Source organism: Protopterus annectens, chromosome 3.part1 (genome assembly GCF_019279795.1).
Source record: "Protopterus annectens isolate FY-2018-M chromosome 3.part1, PAN1.0, whole genome shotgun sequence".
Classification (NCBI taxonomy): Eukaryota; Metazoa; Chordata; order Ceratodontiformes; family Protopteridae; genus Protopterus; species Protopterus annectens.
In genome coordinates this window covers 106,161,496-106,181,695 of record NC_056732.1, presented here as the reverse complement: position 1 = coordinate 106,181,695, position 20,200 = coordinate 106,161,496, and the positions used below count along the sequence as shown (strand labels likewise).

Genomic DNA, 20,200 nt, shown 5'->3' with positions numbered 1-20,200 from the left:
CTCTTTTTAATTGCCTCAGACCTATTTAACTCAATTTTAATTTATTTTCTCCTCCACCTTTCTGACTTAGCAACTAAAACATGGTTGATAAATACATATATAGATACTTGTACAACTTAATTACAGACTGTAATGCCTTTCATTACGCTTATGTAATTTCATGCCAAGCTACCCAATCTGTAATTATGTTATGTTTTCATTTGTGTAATTTGCAAATGACTTGTGTTATTCTTTCCATATCTGTGTAATTTACAAATGCTATATGAGTGTGATTTTAGTAATTTTGGTTGGGGTTTTCTCCCCAAACCTGTGTTGAAAAGGAGATCTTATCTAGTTGCACTATCCTGGTCATCAGTGTCAAAATAAAATAATTAAATGAATAAATACAACCACGCAGTAGTTCAGATATGCATGGGTGTCAGTGTCAAAATAAAATAATTAAATGAATAAATACAGCCACGCGGTAGTTCAGATATGCATGGGTGTCAGTGTCAAAATAAAATAATTAAATGAATAAATACAGCCACCAGGTAGTTCAGATATGCATGGGTGTCATTAAGTTGATAAAGTCTTAAAACAGCTTGTTCTTTATCCATGAGCACAAAAACAACATACCGCAGGCTATTTTACAGGGACTGCCAGTTTTTATTTCTACCTGTTTATATAAAGCATTATAATCCTTTGATTTTTTTACTATGTTTCTTCTTCATGATGTAAATGGGAGTCAATTTGGGGAACATTTAAGGAGTGCAAGCTTTACTGCATGGATGTAGACATGGGCCAAAAGGGGCCATACCCCTAGAAACGTGGATGTGAAGTCTTACTGAAGGGCCCACATAGTGGTACATGAAAAGGTATATCACATGAAGGGCCTATTGCTTAGGGTCTTCTCAAAGATCAATGTCAGACCAAGAATTGTTGTTTTAGAACTTTGCCTCTGACATGTTGATGTGCTTCGCATCTAAGCTGTCACATTGTTTTTGAAAAGAAAGGCATGTTATGATCCTTGAGCATGTATATAGTATGTGTGAAAACAATTATAAACAGATGTAAACTGCGTATTTTGTAGAATTCTAAAATATTTTTCTCCATTCCTTAGAAACCCCATAAGTATGTGCTTTGGACATAACAGTATGTTCCTTCCCCAGCATTCTCTGTTCAAACTTCAAACCATTATAATGTATAATTTGATCTCTCAGGCAGCAGCTCCTTTCTTGTCTTTGTTAGAAGCATAAATATAAAATGCCACTTAATATGTGAATTGTGCTACTCCCAAGTATGCAAGTAGCTACCTGTGCAGATGTGACACCTCTTAATTGAGCTGCTTGGATGAATAAAATGTATTTGTAGTTTCCTTCTGTACTTTTGAGTCTTTCCTGAAGTATATAGTTGCTTCATCAACCAAAGAACATGTGAGAAGTTGCTACTTGTTCATTTTATATTACGCATTGTTCCCTGCTTTCTGCCTAAGTCTGAAATGCTGCTACTTTGAGATGTTTTCTGCAATGTCATTTAGAAGGCAGCCACTCTAAGGATGTAGTATGTTTCTCTGTGTACATTTTTTAAAGAAGCATTACCTTTGTTTTCCTCTGCAGTCTCAGAAGAAAGCCATGAGCACTCCCCATTTTAAAATTCACAAACAAAATATGCAAGCTAGTAATTTCAGAGTGGGTGTACAGGCTCCTTAAATGGCACCAGAACATATGATTATCTTAGCAATAAAATTAATGTACCACATTAAGTAACTACAGAGGGATTAAATTGATCAGTCACAGCATGAAGTTATGGGAAAGAGTAGTGGAGGCTAGGTTAAGAAGGGACATGATAATTAGTATGGTTTCATGCTGGGAAAGAGCATTACAGATGTGATGTTTGCTCTGAGAGTGTTGATGGAGAAGTACAGACAAGGTCAGAAGGAGTTGCATTGTGTTTTTGTATACTTAGAGAAAGCATATGACAGGATGCCTCGAGAGGAGTTGTGGTATTGTATGAGGAAGTCAGGAGTGTCAGAGAAGTATGTAAGAGTGGTACAGGATATGTAAGAGGGTAGTGTGACAGCGGTGAGGTCTGCAGTTGGAGCGACGAATGCATTTAAGGTGAAGGTGGGGTTACATCAAGTATCAGCTCTGAGCCCTTTCTTATTTGCAATGGTGATGGACAGGTTGACAGACGAGATCAGACAGGAGTCCCCGTGGACTATGATGTTTGCAGATGACATTGTGATCTGTAGTGAGAGTAGGGAGACCCTGGAGAGATGGAGATATGCTCTAGAGAGAAGAGGAATGAAGGTCAGCAGGACTAAGACAGACTATATGTGTGTGAATGAGAGGGAGGATAGAGGAATGGTGAGGATGCAAGGAGTAGAGGTGGCAAAGGTGGATGAGTTTAAATACTTGGGATCAATAGTTCAGAGTAACGGTGAGTGTGGAAGAGAGGTGAAGAAGAGAGTACAGGCAGGATGGAGTGGGTGGTGAAAAGTGTCAGGAGTGATTTGTGATAGACAAGTACCAGTAAGAGTGAAAGGGAAGGTCTACAAGAGAGTAGTGAGACCAGTTATGTTATATGGGTTGGAGACAGTGGCATTGACAAAAAGGCAAGAGTTTGAGCTGGATGTGGCAGAGTTAAAGATGTTAAGATTTGCACTGGGTGTGACGAGGGTGGACAGGAATAGGAATAAGTATATTAAAGGGTCAGCCCAGGTTGGAAGGTTTGGAGACAAAAGACAGAGAGGCAAGATTACGTTGGTTTGAACATGTGCTGAGGAGGGATGCAGAGTATATTGGGAAAACGATGCTAAGGATGAAGCTACCATGTAACAGGAAAAGAGGAAGGCCTAAGATAAGGTTTTTGGATGTGGTGAGAGAGGACATGCAGGTGGTTGGTGTGACAGAGCAAGATGCAGAGGACAGGAAGAAATGGAAACAGATGATTCACTGTGGCGACCTCTAATGGGAACAGCCGAAAGATGATGATGATGACCACATTAAGTACAAGCTGGCATTCCTAAAAGCACCTGTGGGCAACAACATTGTAGAAACTTGTACTCAGTGTATGCTTTTCTGAACATCACAGAAACAATATATCTGAACAGATACATTTAACATGGATATGTGCACCACTTGCTAGAGATGTATTCACTTACATTAAAAGTACCTGTTTATATGATTGAGAAGTTAAAAAAATGAAATTGGGGTATATTTGTTTCCCTGTATGTGTAGAAGAATTGGAAACTGCGTGCATTTTTTTACAAGTGTTGTGTGGGGGAGCAGTATGAGACTGTAAACACAAATGTAAATATCCAGGTACTGGCTTCCCTGCTGGTTTTCCACATTATTGATGATTAGCTCAAAGTTACACTGCAGAGCAGTACTTGTTTATCTGCCTTTGTAATGTTGCATTAAATAACATTATTCTTTAGCGTATTGTCTATAATAGTAACTTAAAATGTATTTCATACTCCACTCCATCTGTCTGTTCAGGGACTCTGATGCTTCGGGACTTAGCTTCATCAGCTAATTTGCTGGGATCTTTAATCATTTTGCATAGTTTTGACCATTTGTAACAAGACTTGTAGTAGTCCCAGTGTTCTTAAAAGTCAACTGCCTTATCTGCACCAGAACCTATTTGTTTTGTAGTTCATGTACCGCAAAACTCTGGCCATCTTTAAAGCTGCTGTTTAGCTGTGAGACCGTAAGTTATTGTACTACTAGTAGTAGAACGATGCTATTGTTAGATCTGTAGCTAATATTTAAATTATTATCTTGATACACGATTAAAAAACATGTCTTAAAAGCTGTATTAATTGGGACCCTGAGTCCCATAGTACTGTATACCGAGCTTTGTAACCCACATTTTCATTCATTCATTCTCTGTACTCACTTTATCCATTTTAAGCTTGCAGGGGAACAGTGGGCATAAGGCAGTAAAGCAAGTCATGGATGCCAGTGTACTGCAGGACAGACAGACAGACAGACACACACACACACACACACACACACACACACACACACACACACACACACACACACACACACACACACACACACACGCACACGCACACCTGCAAACAGTTTAGAGGATAACCAATTCACTTACTTTTTCAGGTTACAATTAAACAGGTTCTTATGCTAGTTTTCAGTTTTAGATGCAGGACTCTATCTAGGTGTCACCAAAACCATTAGATGTGCATTTCAATGTTGATTATGAAGAACCCAAGAACCATAGAAGCAGTTTCAGGGTGGTAATTTAAATCCTAGTTGCAGTTCTGGAACAAAATGTTACACTTTTTAATTAGATTTTAGAGTTAGTTTTCAGAAATTAACTACAGCTTTAAAGCCATCCAACAAATTATGGTACATATATTTGGAGGCAGTTAATATTCATGACCTATTAAGCTCAGCAGACAGCTTTCCTCAAAACTTCAAAAATTAAATCTTACTTTTAGGACTGACTGTAAAGCCCTGAGACAACATTTGCAAAAGTTTTAATAATGTGTGAAAGTCTGTTGTAACTTGTAAAGTTCATGAAACTATTTTCAAATGAGTGTTAGAAGTTTGAATCAGTCTGTTTTGCTTTCTCAAAATGTTGCTATCTGCAGAGTTTCGGTGAGATCCTCAGAGCTCTTAAACAGAAATGCTGTGACAGTTCATCCTGTTTTGCAGTCTAGCATTTTAATATGCATTTTGTACTGTCTCCACTGCTAAAACTTCAACCTTTGTAGTATTTCTTAGCTTAAATGGTGTATTTAGTTGTCTTATATACTGCTGCCTGAAGTGACTTTACTATTTGTTTTGTGCAGTGCACTTAGTGGATGTATGGAACATTATAGAAGCCCTGAGAGAAAATGGGTTGAACAGCGTGGATCCAAACATTGAACTGAGTGTTGCTCGTCTGGAGGCCGTCATAGCAACAGTCTTCTACCAGTTGAATAAACGGTTGCCAACAACACACCAAATTAATGTGGAACAATCCATCAGCTTACTACTCAACTTCCTTCTCGCTGCTTATGATCCGTAAGTTTGCATTCCATAGCTATGGGTTTATAATATTTCCTGTGTATTTTTTTTTTCTTAAATTTTTTTATTTGGTTTTAAAACAATGAATAAACAAATCAATTATAAAACAAGCAACTATTTACTTAGGTCCACAGCTGCTCAATACATCAAAGTTATACATCAACAACGATTAATATTTTTCATGCAAGCTTTTAAGTTTAAGCCAAGATTTATATGAATGTGTAATATTAGAAGTTCTCATCTTATAGCATGCAATACACTACTGTAAACAATTCTTGCCATATTAATAATTTCAGCACTAAAGGGAGTAATTTTAGTAATTACTTTTCTGACTATAGCAAGCAAGAATAGGCCAAAGAAGAGGCACTTGGGTTTTTAGAATTATCTCAGGAATCAAAAGAATAAAACTAAAGATTTAGAAATATTACATCTCTCTGACCATAGAACTTGAATAAAGTTATTCATTTCTTTCCAAAAAGGGGAGATGACTTCACATTCATATGCCATGTGTGTCCAATCAGCTGTTATTTAAGAATCACATCTTCAGTATTTAATTCTGTTTGATTTGTACATAATTGTAATTTTGTTAGGAGTGACAAAAGCTCTGTGTAAAAATTTCCAACTGAAAATGTTCCAGTATAATGAAGATGAAGTTTTAGATTTTAATATTAATTTCTTGTGTACATCAGAGGAGTCTTCCTTATTAATTTTGGAGGAGTAGCTCCAGTAGGAATTGTCTTCTTCTTCCGGCTTTTCCTGGTTAGGGGTCGCCACAGTGGATCGCCTGTCCGCTCATGATTGGCAGTAGAGTTTTACGGTGTCGAGTTGGCAGGCCGGTGCCCGACCTTCCACAGAAGGCACACACACGCACGCATGCACGGACTCACGCCTAGGGCCAATTTAGAGTGTCAAATCCACCTACAGCATGTCTTTGGGATGAAACCCACGCAACCACAGGGAGGACATGCAGACTCCGCACAGAAGGCACCCCAGTTGAGGATCGAACAGGAGAACCTTTTGCTGTGAGGCGGCAACACTAACCGCTGCACCACCGCGGCCGCCCTCCAGTAGGAATTGTCTAAATATGTGAAATCTTACTTAAGAATTTTATAAATTTGTGACAAATGTGATTTAGTTTTCATTGCATTACTATTGATATTTATTAAGAGTGCCAATAATTTGGGGAAAATTTTCCTATCTAGGGTAAATATATTATTTACCTCTGTGTTCACAAAGTATCTAAATATTTGTAAAATTAACCAATTCTTAGAATCTTGATTCGGACCTTAAATTTTCAAAAAGTATATTTATCAGTATCATTCAAGACTTGATAATTACTTTGTTGTTTCAATACTAGCATTTTATTGAAGTTATGAGTTTCTAAGCGATATAGATAGGTAGTCATTTGTATATGCAGTTAGAAGCATAGAAAATATTAAGTCTTTAATACAATGGTCAAAATGTGCGAACTTTTGGAAAGAAGAAATTATGTTCATGGGTTCATAGGTAGGTACTAGGCTATCGGCCCTAGGGCCTATACAAGCCTAGCCAAAAAGGTACCCTGGCCTTTGCCACCCAAGAAAATTATTTTCCTGTGTGCCTGTCGAGCAGATCCACAGAGGTGATCCTGGGGTGAATTTCCTATTTCCCATCCAATCATCAAGATTTTTCTTGAAGAGTGCTAACGAGGAGCTTTGTTTGATATAGATAGGTAGTTTGTTCCAGAGTATGGGAAGTCTCTGAGACAGAAATCTATCCCTCCAGCAAGTTCTGTTTATTGTGGTGACAAGGTTTAGGTCCCTAGAGAGTGTAGCTCAGAGGGATTGGGATTTCTTTAAGTGGAGCATGTCCAACAGCTCTGGGTTTGACATAGCTTTGTATGATAGGCAGAGATTGCCTCTGAGTAGGCGATATGCGATAGAGTAAAGCTGGAGTTTTTTTTAGACGGTCTGCGTAGGGCATCTGTTTGAGACTGGTAATCCTGTTTGTGAGGTATTTCTGCGGCCTTTCCGGTTGTTGTAGATGTCTTGTGAGGTACATACCAAAAGGGATGTTGTACTCTATAATAGGTCTAATGAGTGATGAGTAGAGGGGAACAATGACCTCTTTTTTCCTGGATGAGAAACCTTTTGTGATGAGGTGTGCCACATAGAAGGATTTCTTGACTACTGTGGTGATGTGATTATCAAAGGAGAGACTACTGTCCACCTGTGTCCCAAGGTCTCTTATCACACTTTCGGTGTTAAGTAGACTACTACCTATGTGGTAGCTCATGGGTACAGAGTTTTTACCAAAGGGGATGATAATGCACATTTTGGCATTGAACTTGAGGCCATGGCTTTGTCACCAGGCATCTGTCTCAGTGATGCCCTTTTGTAGGATGTCCACATTGATATTAATTTCAGCTGTGGCTCCTAGTTTGCAATCATCTGCGAACTTCGTTAGCCAAAGACCTTGTGTGTTAGCCTGTATTTCATAAAAGTAGATACCAAACAGGAAAGGACCCAGGACTGAACCCTGTGGTACTCCACTTGTCACTGGTCTGAAGCTGGGTTTGGAGTCTGCTACTTTCGTAGTGTGGGTTCTGTCAGTGAGCCAGTTGGCAACCCATCTTGTGACATAGGGATTTATACCTAGTTTAGTGAGTTTATCTATAATTCCTGAGTGGGGGATGGTATCAAAAGCCTTGGCGAGTTCTAGATAGGCTGTTTGAACCACCTTACCCTCGTCTACAGCTTTGGTGATTTTTTCAAAGATGTCAATCATGTTTAGGAGACATGATCTGCCTTTTACAAACCCGAACTGGGTGGGGTCTCAGAGTTTGGAGATTACCAATATCTTTGTTTATAAGTAATATGATGATACGTTCCATGCCCTTCCAGACCAGGCTCATTAGGCTAATGGGGTGGTAGTTCCCAGGGTCCGTGGTGGCTCCCCCTTTGTGGAGTGGGATAACCGTCACTGTGCACCATTCAGTGGGCACAAAGCCTGAGGTGAGGCTATGATTGAACATGGTGCTTAGGTGGGGTGCCAGTTCATTCTGTAGTTTATGTAGAATGCAGCCTGGGATGTTGTCAGGTCCCTTGGATGCTGTGTTCTTGGTTTTGGAGAGTGTGGTGTTTACCTGTGCAGCCGTGATTACAGGAACTTTGCATTCTTCCGGTATAGAGATGGGCCCTTTAGGGGGTGTGGGGGGGGGGTAAAGTTAGCACTGAACCTATCTGCCAGGATGTTGGCAATATCAGTTGGTTCTGTATATTTAGTGCCATTGTGCTGTAACTCAGAGCAGATCTGAGTGTTGCCATTGAGATTCTTGACATAGCTGTAGAATGCTTTGTGATCGTCTATAGAATCAGTGGTGATTTTGTTTTCATAACTACCTTTGGAGGATTTTATGAGGGATCTCAGCTTCTTACTGAGGCTGACCAGGGAGTTCTTCCAGTCATGGGATTTTACTCTTTTTTGCAACAGTTTCTTTCCTCTGTTGTAGAGTTTGTTTATGGCAGGGACCACCAGATTGACTTCCTTTTTTTGGAGGATAGCATCTTGGTTCTGTTAAGGATAGCACGATCCATGCACTCGTGTAAGTGCTTATAAAGTGCATTTGTGTAGGATTCAGCAGTCGTATCTCTATTGTCCATCTGCATGGGTGTCGTGAAGTTTGCCACTTCTGTCTTAAGAAGCGTGAAGTTGGCTTTGGAGAAATTATTTATGGTGGTTTCCCTAATGGGGGGTGGAGGGCGGGATGTGAATGTCTAGACTGATTAGCTTGTGGTCGGATTTGACCAATGAGGAATTGACCTCTGGTGTGGAACACTGGTCACCCATGTTGGTAATGACCAGGTCTAGGATATTGCTGCCCCTGGTGGGAGTGTGGATAAGCTGATCCAAGGCGTTGGAATTTATGAATTCCAGAAAACGTTCAGCAAAAGAGTTGGTACATGAGTAGTTTTCCCAGTTATTGGTGGGGCAGTTGAAATCACCCATTATTAGGTTGTTGGGTTGTACCATAATATTTTCCAGTATATCTAGAAATGAGGAGTGGGAATCCTGGGGCATGGTGGGGGATCTATAGCAAGTTACTATGTGGATTGCGGTCTTGCCCAGAGTTAGTTGCACTTGGATAATCTCGGATGCATTATGCTGAGCAACTATCCTGGAGGTGTGGATATCCTTAATGAATATGGACATGCCCCCACCTTTAGTGTTTCGGTCCAGGTTAGCTGGCCGAAAGGTGTGGTATGAATTATAGCCTGGTAATGCAGGGGTGCTCTCTGGAGCCTTGAACAAATGTCGATGTTCTCCATTTTAAGGAGTGCCTCAAGTTAATGCATTTTGAGGTTTAGACTTCTAGTTATTTAAATAGGGAATTTAAGAAAAGGGTGTAATGCCGTTTACACACAAATCTTTTAATAACCAGATAGAACTATTAGGCACTATTTGTTTTTGACTGGTTGTGATGTAGTTATTAGTTTCTAATAATATTTTTTGATGTATTTGTTTCCATTTTGAATCATAAGATGAATTTATCTACAGTGCTATAACTTTTACAGTTGATGAAGCAGCATGCAGTTGAATATCAGGGAATCCTATTCCACCATTATCGCAACCTCTTCTGTGCCAATCAAAGGAAACTCTTGGTTTATTAGGGTGCCAAAAAATAAGTAAAATATTATTTATCTTCTTCATCAAAGATTGTGAGACAAACAATATTTTAGGGAGAATTGCCATCTTAATACGCATTAATTGTTCATCCATGGTAAAGAAGAATTTGTTCCAATTTGTGACTAAACTTAAAATTTTATCAACATTTTGTTGAAAGTTTGTTTGCACCTTCTCTTTACTATTCGACATAATTGTTATACCACTGTATTTCATTTGATTGATATTCCAGTTGAAGTTAGAATATTTTTCTATGATTTGTTTTTTATTTTTTATTAATTAATAATGTACTTGTTTTATTATGATTAAATCTTAACTTTGAGATTTCTTTAAACTGACTCATAGTTCTAATTTTATGTTCTAATGAATTTTCTGTATTTCCTAGTGTAAAATATCAGAAAAGAGTTGAATTATTAGTTCAGAATCTTCTTTTAGTTTGATACTGTGAATCTTTTTATTGGATCTAATATGATTAGCAAAGGGTTCTATAGCTAATGCAAAAAAAGTAAAGGTGTTAATGGACAGCCTGGTTTTGTGCCTTTTTGTAATTTAATGGAAGGATCCAATCATACATTTAAATTTCTAGTTTTAAAAATTTTATTTGATAATAGAAGAGGGAGGGATTTGGTGAATGACACTGAGGTTGCAGAACAGAAATGGATAATGTTATTCAGCACTGATAAACCCCCCCGGCCTGAGCAACAAGGTGTCCTTGAAACCTTTTTTAAAAGCTCGGCCATTAAAACATTAAATAAGCCATCAGTTGTTATTCTATGCTTATTTGATAAGTGATTTTATATACATTTATATTTATCTTTAAGTTATTGCACACAATACAACTAAACTTCTATGAGTATAGCTTACAGGTTATTTGATGGTTTTTTTACATATATATATATATATATATATATATATATATATATATATATATATATATATATATATATATATAAACATAAGTATACATGAAGTAGTTCTATTGCACATATCATGGTTGATTTTAATAGATATGTTCTTAGGTTTTTGTTTGACTACAACATCTTTATATGTTGATTATTTTTAACAACTTTATATGCAGAGCTTTGCACATTTTTTATACACAACATTGTGATGAATTTATGTTTTTTTTACTACAATGAATATGCTCAAGAGAATAATGTTACTGTTTTTTAAGGGAAGTCAATTGTCCTTAATTGATTCCACTATAAACTGTGTAAGGTTTATTCACTTGTTGTCTGATGAAGGGGTTGGATTCCTGAAAGTGCTTAATACCTTAATAAGTTACGTTGCTGTGGTACAGCTGGTGTTTCTTCTTTTGCTGGATACTACAGAATTTGTACACTGTCTGTTTCATTAGTTGGAGAGAGATTTTTGTTTTGTGCATCTGTTTTTATTTTATCTCCAACTTCACATGGCTGATGGAAGCATGGAAAAATTGGAATTGCCTTTTAATCCTAACAAGAGTGGCAGCAAAAGGCTTAACAAATGTTCCGTTGAACTCCTTAATGATCTACTGACTGTTACTGATAATCCACTGCTGAATGTGGGTCTGCAGACTTCTGATACTGTTTTAAGTAATAATTTGGAACATTATGATGGCTTTCTTTCTAAATTTAAAGACCTTGAAAATAAACTGTATAACTTTAAGCACCTCCAATGGCAACAGTTTCATTTTGAGGCTTCACTTAAACATAATCTTGTACCGAGAGGTCTTAGAGTTTTAACAATGCCTACGTATGGACAGATTTCCCCAGAATTGCTTAGGCAGTGGCAAATCATTAATTTGGAGTGTCTTGCAAGATACCTACATCTCCTTATTGATTTTTTCCGGCCGCAGGAGGAAGAACTGGCCAGAGACATTAATTTCCTACATAAGCAGATATGTAATCAATATCCCCCAGAGTTGTTTGGCGTCAAGATGGCGACACTGCATGAAAATATACAGGGTTATAAAAAGAGGTTACTTGGCACTAAAACACATAAATTGAACAGAGACTACAACGATTTCAAGCAGGGAATGTGTTTTCCTGGGTGAGAGAACGGCCCATCATGGATAATGTACAGCATATAGCCACAGATTAACCTATTACAGCTATTGGCTTAGAGGGGCGGGATCGAACGGAGCCGTTGAGTGAAACGCCTTCCACTTCCGGGTTGGCGAGTGTACAAGTGAACGCTACAACAACTGAACCGACAGCTGATATTGAGGGCACAAAGAGAACAGCCTTTGAGCAGAATTCGATCAGTAAACCATCTCCAATATTAACAAATGCCTGGGAAGGCTTGATAGTGAAACCTAAAGACCTAAGGAATCAGCGTCTGTTTGCTAATAGCCAGAGGAGTGCTGATGAGGCTCAACCGTCAAATAATATGAGCCGTTATTTACTAGAGAATCCTCTTACCATCAGAGGATGCTCAAAGAACTGAAATCCACGGAAACCATTGAGTGCAGAAGGCCAAAACCGAAAGAGGTTCATACAAGTTTGATTTTCAATATTTCTTCACATGTTTTAACTGAGGCCCAGATGACACTACTGAATAAAGGCTTGAACTTTATACCAGCTAAGAAAGCTGTCCTTACTGATGTCTTGAAGGACTTGAGACTCTTTGGCAGAAACTTGACTTTACGTGCTATGTTTTCTTCATCTATTCAGTCAGACAGATGTATTTTTAAGAAGCCGAGTGTGTACATTCCCCCTAACAATGCTACCATTGATACTTTCATTGATGTCTGTGATAGACAGATAAGAGAAGTTTTGGTCTTTGATATTTGTCCTAACAAGTTTTTTAACTTATCTAGTGTTGAATACACTGCCTTAAATGATTTGAAAGCCCTAGGTTCGATAGAGATTCAACCTGCTGACAAGGGAGGGGGCATTGTGGTTCTTGATAAAGATTTATATTTTAAACAAATGTATGTTTTATTGAATGACACGAGAACGTACCAGTGTGTAGCACTGATTGTGGTGAAGGGTATAATAAATAAAATATCCTTTCTGGTTTTTGCTCTGTTGATTACAGGCATGATAAATGAGCCACTCTTTGAATATTTTTCAGTTAACCACCCTGTTATTCCTATGGTATATGGTTTACCTAAGGTACATAAATGTCTTTGTACCCCACCAATGCGCCCAATAGTATCTAGCAGGAGATGAGCCACTGAACCTCTGTCTATATATGTCAAAAAGAATTTACACCCTGTACTTGATGGCTGTGACAGTGTTCTCAAAGATTCCAAAACTTTTTTAGAGACACTCAGTTTGAAATGGGCCTCTGTATGTACTGATTGTTTTTTTGTAACTTTAGATATAGAATCACTGTTCACAGTTATTCTGAATCAATGAGGGATAGACAATGTGAGAGAAGTGCTGAATAATGCAGGAGTTACTTCCAGTAAATGTGATTTGGTTTGTACTTTATTGGATAGTGTTCTGACAAATAATATCTTTATTTTTGGGAATGATTATTATATCCAGAAGGTTGGCGCAGTTATGGGCACAGCTTGTGCCAATAGCTACGCCAACCTTTCATTAGTGCACTGTGAATGTTCCCTTGTTCTGTCCAATAAACTATATAGTGAACACAGTTTGGTATACTAGGTTCGTGGATGATATTTTTTTGTTGTGGCAGGGTACCAAAGTTGAGTTGAATAAATTTATTTGTTATTTAAATGGGACCACAGACTTCCTTAGATTTACGTTTAATTATTCTACACATGAAAATGATTTTTTGGATATGAGAGTGAGCAAAGACCACCTGAATAATATTAAGACAAGTCTTTATAGGAAGCCATTTAGGAAAAATAACTTCCTGCACAACACAAGTATGCACCCAAACTATACCCAACGCAATGTAATAAAAGGGCAAGTATTTAGAGTAATGAAGCTCTTCAATGATGATGTAGAATTGTATGGAACACTCCAGAAATTAAAGTCTGTCTTTTTGGAGAGAGGCTATGATGGTCAGATGATTGATAGATATAAATGAAGCATGGAAGACCAGGGGTGACCGCTGTAAACCATATTTTAGAGACAGATTTACCCGAATTCTACCACTGATGCAGAAGCCAGTCATGTAAGTTTACCCAGTAATGTAGTTGATAATAACCTGAGTATGCCTTTGACCTCTGCCAATAATATTAGTACTGTCTGTGATGTCATTAATAGGAACTGGGGTATCCTTTCTACGGTTGAAGATCTAAAGGGTGTAATTGAAGCTAAACCGAATTTTACGTTTTGTAACAATAGAACATTGGAGAGCCATCTATGCTATAGGTCTGACGTACCTAGTACCTGGTGTAAATATGACAGGATAGGCACATATGTGTGCAGAAGTTGCACAGCCTGTACACACGTTAACGCAGGCAGGAGTTTTACACATCCACACATGGGCTTTAGTTTTAACAGTGCTCATTATGCTGATTGTAAAACATCTAATGTTGTTTATTTTGCATATTGTGTCATATGTTTTTCTTTCTACATCAGCAAAACTAACAGGTGGTTTAAGGATGGAATATTGGAACATTACAGAGACAATCAAAATTGTAAAGAGAGTAGTGCCCTTGCCATGCACAATAAAAATGAAGGATCCAATCATACATTTAAATTTCTAGTTTTAAAGATTTTAGTTGATAAAAGAGGGAGGGATTTGGTGAAAGACACTGAGGCTGCGGAACAGAAATGGATAATGTTATTCAGCGCTGATAAACACCCCGGCCTGAACCACAAGGTGTCCGTGAAACCTTTTTTAAACTCTCAGCCATTAAAATATTAAATAAGCCATCAGTTGTTGTTCTATGCTTATTTGATAAGTAATTTTATATACATTTATATTTATCTTTATGTTATTGCACACAATACGACTATACTTCTATGAGTATAGCTTAGAGGTCATTTGATGTTTCATATATATATATATATATATATATATATATATATATATATATATATATGAACATAAGTATACATGAAGTAGTTCTATTGCACATATGGTTGATTTTAATAGATATGTTCTTAGGTTTTTGTGTGACTACAACATCTTTATATGTTGATTGTTTTTAACAACTTTATATGCAGGGTTTTGCAAATGTTTTATATACAACATTGTGATGAATTTATTTTTTTTTTACTACAATTAATATGCTCAAGAGAATAATGTTACTATTTTTTAAGGGAAGTCAATTGTCCTTAATTGATTCCACTATAAACTGTGTAAGGTTTATTCACTTGTTGCCTGATGAAGGGGTTGGATCCCTGAAAGTGCTTACTACTATGTTGCTGTGGTACAGCTGGTGTTTTTTCTTTTGCTGGATACTACAGAATTTGTACACTTGCTATTTCATTAGTTGGAGAGAGATTTATGTTTTGTATAAATATCTTATAGTCCACATTTAAAAGTGAAATGGGTCTGTATGATGAACACTTTGTAGGATCCTTATCTTGTTTTAAAATAGATGATATAAGGGAATGTTTTCATGATGGGGATTTAAGAAGTTGTTTGTATTTCACCGTAAAGCTTATCTAATATTTTAAATGCATCAGCCAGTAGTATTTTATAAAGTTCTGGTATAAGAGGATCTAAGCCTGGTACCATATTTTTTAATTTTTTTGTATCTTTTATTTCTGTTAAAGTGAATGGTCTGTCAGTTTTTTTTATTTGTACATTTGTTGATTTATTGTTTATATCTTCCCTTAGAAAAGTTTTAACTATATCATCATTATCTAAGTTAGCTGTATTATTATTTATATTTTCATAAAATATTTTAAAGCTCTCAAGAATACCTTTAATATCTACTCTACTTTTTTATTATTTATATGAGTTATGATTTTTTTTATGTGGTTTAGTTTATTCATTTTCTTTGATCTAAGAGCAAGTTTATGCAAGCTTAAAGGGTTTACTGAATATTCCTGGAGTTTAAGTTTTTTTCAGGTTTATTGAAACTTTATGACTTAGAATTTCAACATGTTTTGTATTTAAGTTTTTAAGTTCAGACTTACTGATAATGTCATTTGGTTTAAGATTTAACTTTAGTGTGTCTATTTTGGCCTGTAGGGAATTCAATTCTTTGTCCCATTGGTGCAGCGGTTAATGCTGTCGCTTCACAGCAAGAGGTTCTCTGGTTCGATTCTCGGCTGGGGTGCCTTCTGTGTGGAGTTTGCATGTTCTCCCTTGGGTTTCCTCCGGGTACTCCGGTTTCCTCCCACATTCTAAAGACATGCTTCTGGAGCATTTCTCCCCGGGCCTCCGCTGAAAACAGGATCTGTGGAACCTAGTTGGACATTCCCGGTTAACAAATGTTAAATAAATAAATAAAATAAATAATATACCAGCTTGTGACTCTTCCATTTAAATAAGCCTTTAATGAATCCCATAGGACAATGTCAGTTACTTTGCCATTCATGTTTATCTCTAGGACGTTTTTGATCTCTTTAGCATACCAATCCTTGAATCCTTTTATTTTAATAATGTACGCTGGTAATCTCTTGTGATGTATTACATTGTCAGTTTTCAAAATTATATTGAAGATTATAGCATTATGGTCTGATAATGGACATGGAACTATTCAAACTTCTCTGATATGTGATAATAGATTGTTTGAGACAAAATGTTATCAATATTTGTTTATGTTACATATCTATATGAATAGTGGGTAAATTGAAGTGAGTTTGTTTTTCTTAGCTCATATATATCTTTTAAATTCATTAGATTTACAAAATTCATTAAATGTTTGGATAAATATATGATTCTCAGCTTTCTATCTGCAGTGGAATCTTTGTCTGATAAACTACAATTAAAATCACCAGCTGTTATGACTTCAGCTTTCATGTAATAAGCTAAAGTGTCTAGGTAATTTTTTGCATCTTTATCTCCAATCCCTCAAATCCAATAAGAGTTAACCAATGTGTATAGTTTTCTGTTCCACTCAGTTATAACAATGCTTAACATAACATTTTTATCAATATAGGTGTCTTAATTTAGGCATTACTGGTGAGTTCTTCAACAAAATGAGGGTATGTCTTCTTTTACCTCAAAACCCAGAACCTGTTAAAACTAATAATTCTTTAATGAAAGTTTATTTACATTTTTATTAAGTAAATGTGTTTCCTGTAGAAATACTTTTTGAGCTTAATGTAATTGCTAGTATTGCAACAGATTTCCCCTCTTTACTGGATTATTTAGTCCATTAATATTAATAGATGGACCTGTACTTTATGCATCAATTTATGAGAGACAAAAAAACAAGTATAATTGCATTTATGTTCAGAACTTATTATATACTTTATATATAACAATGTGAAATCTTTAGCTATATTCAAAACTTTTAAAACAAATAAAAAATGACCTAATGATATAACCCTGAAACATTCTACCATGGAATAACGTAGTCCTAGTTTGTTGAAAAAGATGAACAAACTATCTCTCAAACTCTCCATTAGACTAACAATGCTTAGCTCATGCTTCTGATTCATATTAACGTATCTCATATTTTTTGTACGCATGATCTTAAAAAAGTACTTCAGTGTGTTATTATGAATAAGAAAAGTTAAACAGGTGTTCAGAATCTTTATTAAAAGTTGACCAAACTGAATATCTCTACAGTCATCTTTCCCTGTACCTCACATTAACTCCCTGGTCTACTATAGGGAGGAAGTCAGTTGTTATTTTCATATTTTTAATTTATCAAGCAGATGATTTTATATATTTTTTCAGTTTTATTTACTATGTGTAAAGCTGTTCATAAGATCATAAGTTCAAAAATTAGTACCAGGCTATCTGGCCTTGTGGGCTCTTCCAAGCCCAGCCAATTACTCCATGTGAGAATCAAACCCTGCACCTTATGTCCATATAAGGTGCCAACTTCCCACCCTTGTAGACATATTTATATTCTTTATATACATATTTACTTATTATGATCGCTTTCTATTTTTGTTTGTATACTATGTCTTGTACTGTTACTATATTCTTAGGTTTTATATTTTAGCTATAATCCCAGTGTAGACTGTCATATAAGAGAACATTTATATTTACCATTATATATTTGATACCTTTAATCTAGTAGTACTGTTAGAATCAGTCCTGTTTTTTTCCTTAAATGTTATGTCTAACAATATGTGAATAAACATCTGAAAAATCTTCCCTTTTAAGATTCAAACTTTGCATAATAAATGGATCTGATATATTAAGTTTTATTATCATTAAAAAAGAGACAATAATAGAGAAACACAATCCTAATTTTTTATCAGAATTGTCATTCTATAGGCTAATATATAAACTACCCTTTTGGTATACTGCAAGCATTCAGAACTATTTAATAACTGAGAGTGGTTTACAATGTAGTTCACTGTCTTTTGCTTATTATCTAACTTGTATTCATTGATATGTTAGCCTATCCTTCGAAATAGTATGACTATTTAGTTTTAAACAGGAAGAAGTAACCTTGCCAGTTCGTAGAATTTAAAACTCCCACAGCATCATAAAAGTGCTCATGACTCTAGCTGATCCTCATGACATGGGCTTGTAAATGAACAGTTTGTCAGCTACAATTCACACAAAAACATTCACGAGTGAGTCCAGGCCACCTGTACTTTATGCATCAATCCATCAAACCCTTCCAAACCACTGAAAAAAAGCAATAAAAAACATGTCAAAGTATGTTAACCACGAAAAAGCTATTGTATTTAAAGAAATAGCATTTAATGATTCAATAGGCACTATTTGTATGACATGTTTAATATAAAGCAGGCTGTCATTTTTTAAAGAGGAATAGCATATACATTTTTAGTGTTGGTCAGTATCATGTCCCTTTTAAGCCTAGCACCAGTAAATTTAACTTGATCACTTCTTTTATTAAACTGAACATTTTAAAATGACCCATCCATATAGTATGGATAGACCTTAAAATGTCATATTTTCTGTTTCTCTCTTTTCAGTAGAGCAAGTTTGTGCTTCACTTCAGTACACTTGATAGGGCAGTAGGCCATTGTGAACAGACTTGTGCAAGTGTTTGTGATGTTTACAGTCTGACACTTTTTCATATATGGGGTGGAGTTGATTCTACATTCTTTCTGCTGTTCAGTTGTACAGTGTATGGGAACATAAAGGATAACATTTAGAGTATAGCCTTATTGCGGCTTCTTTTAACTATTGATGTTTCTGTTTTAATTTACTTTGGCCTAGAAATATTTAAACTGTCTCAGCTTGCTTCACAATATAACACTTTATCTCTCCCATTTTCATTTCCCCTTTCCAGTAGGTGATTCTGTTTTAGTTTAGTCTTAACATAGAAAGCTTAGTACTTGTTTTAAAATGTATTACTGGAGCTTTTCTCCTCGGGTCTCCACTGAAAATGGGCCACAAGCCCAGTTGGACAAACCCGGTTAACAAATGTCAATAAATAAAATAAATAAATATTTAATTTGTTTCACTTCCAGTATTTTGAAGCATTTTAAGTGATATGGATTGCCATTTGAAAAAAAAAGAGAGAAATTCTTTATATTATATAGACATTTTCAGACTTTCAAATTGAAACTGATTCTTGTCAATACCTCCCACTCTATTAATTGCATAACCACTTTTGGAATTTTAGTTTAAGGATGGTTCTTGCCAAAACTTTTATCTGAAATATCCCATTTTTCATTTTAAGATCTGAGTTTTGTATGAATAAAATTGACATTAATGTCCAGTTGAAACTTTCACGGTATATTTCTTTTCTTGGTGCCATTGACATCAGCAAGTTTTTTTTTTCCTGAATTTAGGCATTTTGGAGTGTCGAACCTTGTGTCATGTTGTTATAATAGTACACAGTGACATCTGAGGAAGGTATAGATCTGTCAAGGCCATGTTGTAAATCCCTCACAAAGTTCCATGGGTGTTAAATATTCTCATGTCAATACCATTGTGCAATAGGCCATGCTCCCTCTTCATTTTCTCTGCGTTGTGGTATAAAGCAACTAAAGTCTTTGGATCTAGTAAGAAACATCTGATGAAAGTAGATTGTTACTGTATGTCTCTTTCTGTTGAATTGCTTTGTTATCTATTTTAAAATATTTCTAATTCACAAGGGTGGAAACTTAAACTCTGTGACCAGCAGCCTGTTTGTACTACAAACAGGATGTAATGTGCGTGATTCCTTCTGAGTTCTGCTGATAGAGATTTCATTGGGGTCTAACCTGCAATTGGGATATTGCTAAATACAGTAAGTTACAGCATATTCTGGTGAGAAATTGATTTTTAGGCCAACAGTAATATACCGCCTCTTGTTCTGAAAGAATGTGTGGCCTCGTAATATGTACCTGTGATTTATCCTGGTGTGCCGTACACACCAGGAGGTGGCTTGACTTTATAATATCTGTCCAGCTGTAGTAAGCTGTATTCCTAGATCAGACTGTAATGAAGCACAGCCATCCTCTAACCATCAATCAAAAAACAGAGGTAGTCCAAAGGGCTTGAGTGAAGTCCGATATCCCACCTGTGACCCAGAGGGTGACAGGACTAACAACAAGCAGAGTATAAAGGATAAGTTC

General features: G+C 36.2%; 1 protein-coding gene across 16 annotated transcripts in view; it reads left to right on the top strand.

Moving 5' to 3' along the window:
* DTNA (dystrobrevin alpha) overlaps window positions 1-20,200 on the top strand; it is a 1,617,970-nt gene that overhangs the window by 746,614 nt on the left and 851,156 nt on the right. For all 16 annotated transcript variants that reach the window (XM_044066623.1, XM_044066631.1, XM_044066627.1 and 13 more), the window contains one exon: window positions 4,799-5,012. In XM_044066623.1, coding sequence (XP_043922558.1) covers window positions 4,799-5,012 — 214 coding nt within the window. The remainder of the gene's footprint in view (window positions 1-4,798; window positions 5,013-20,200) is intronic.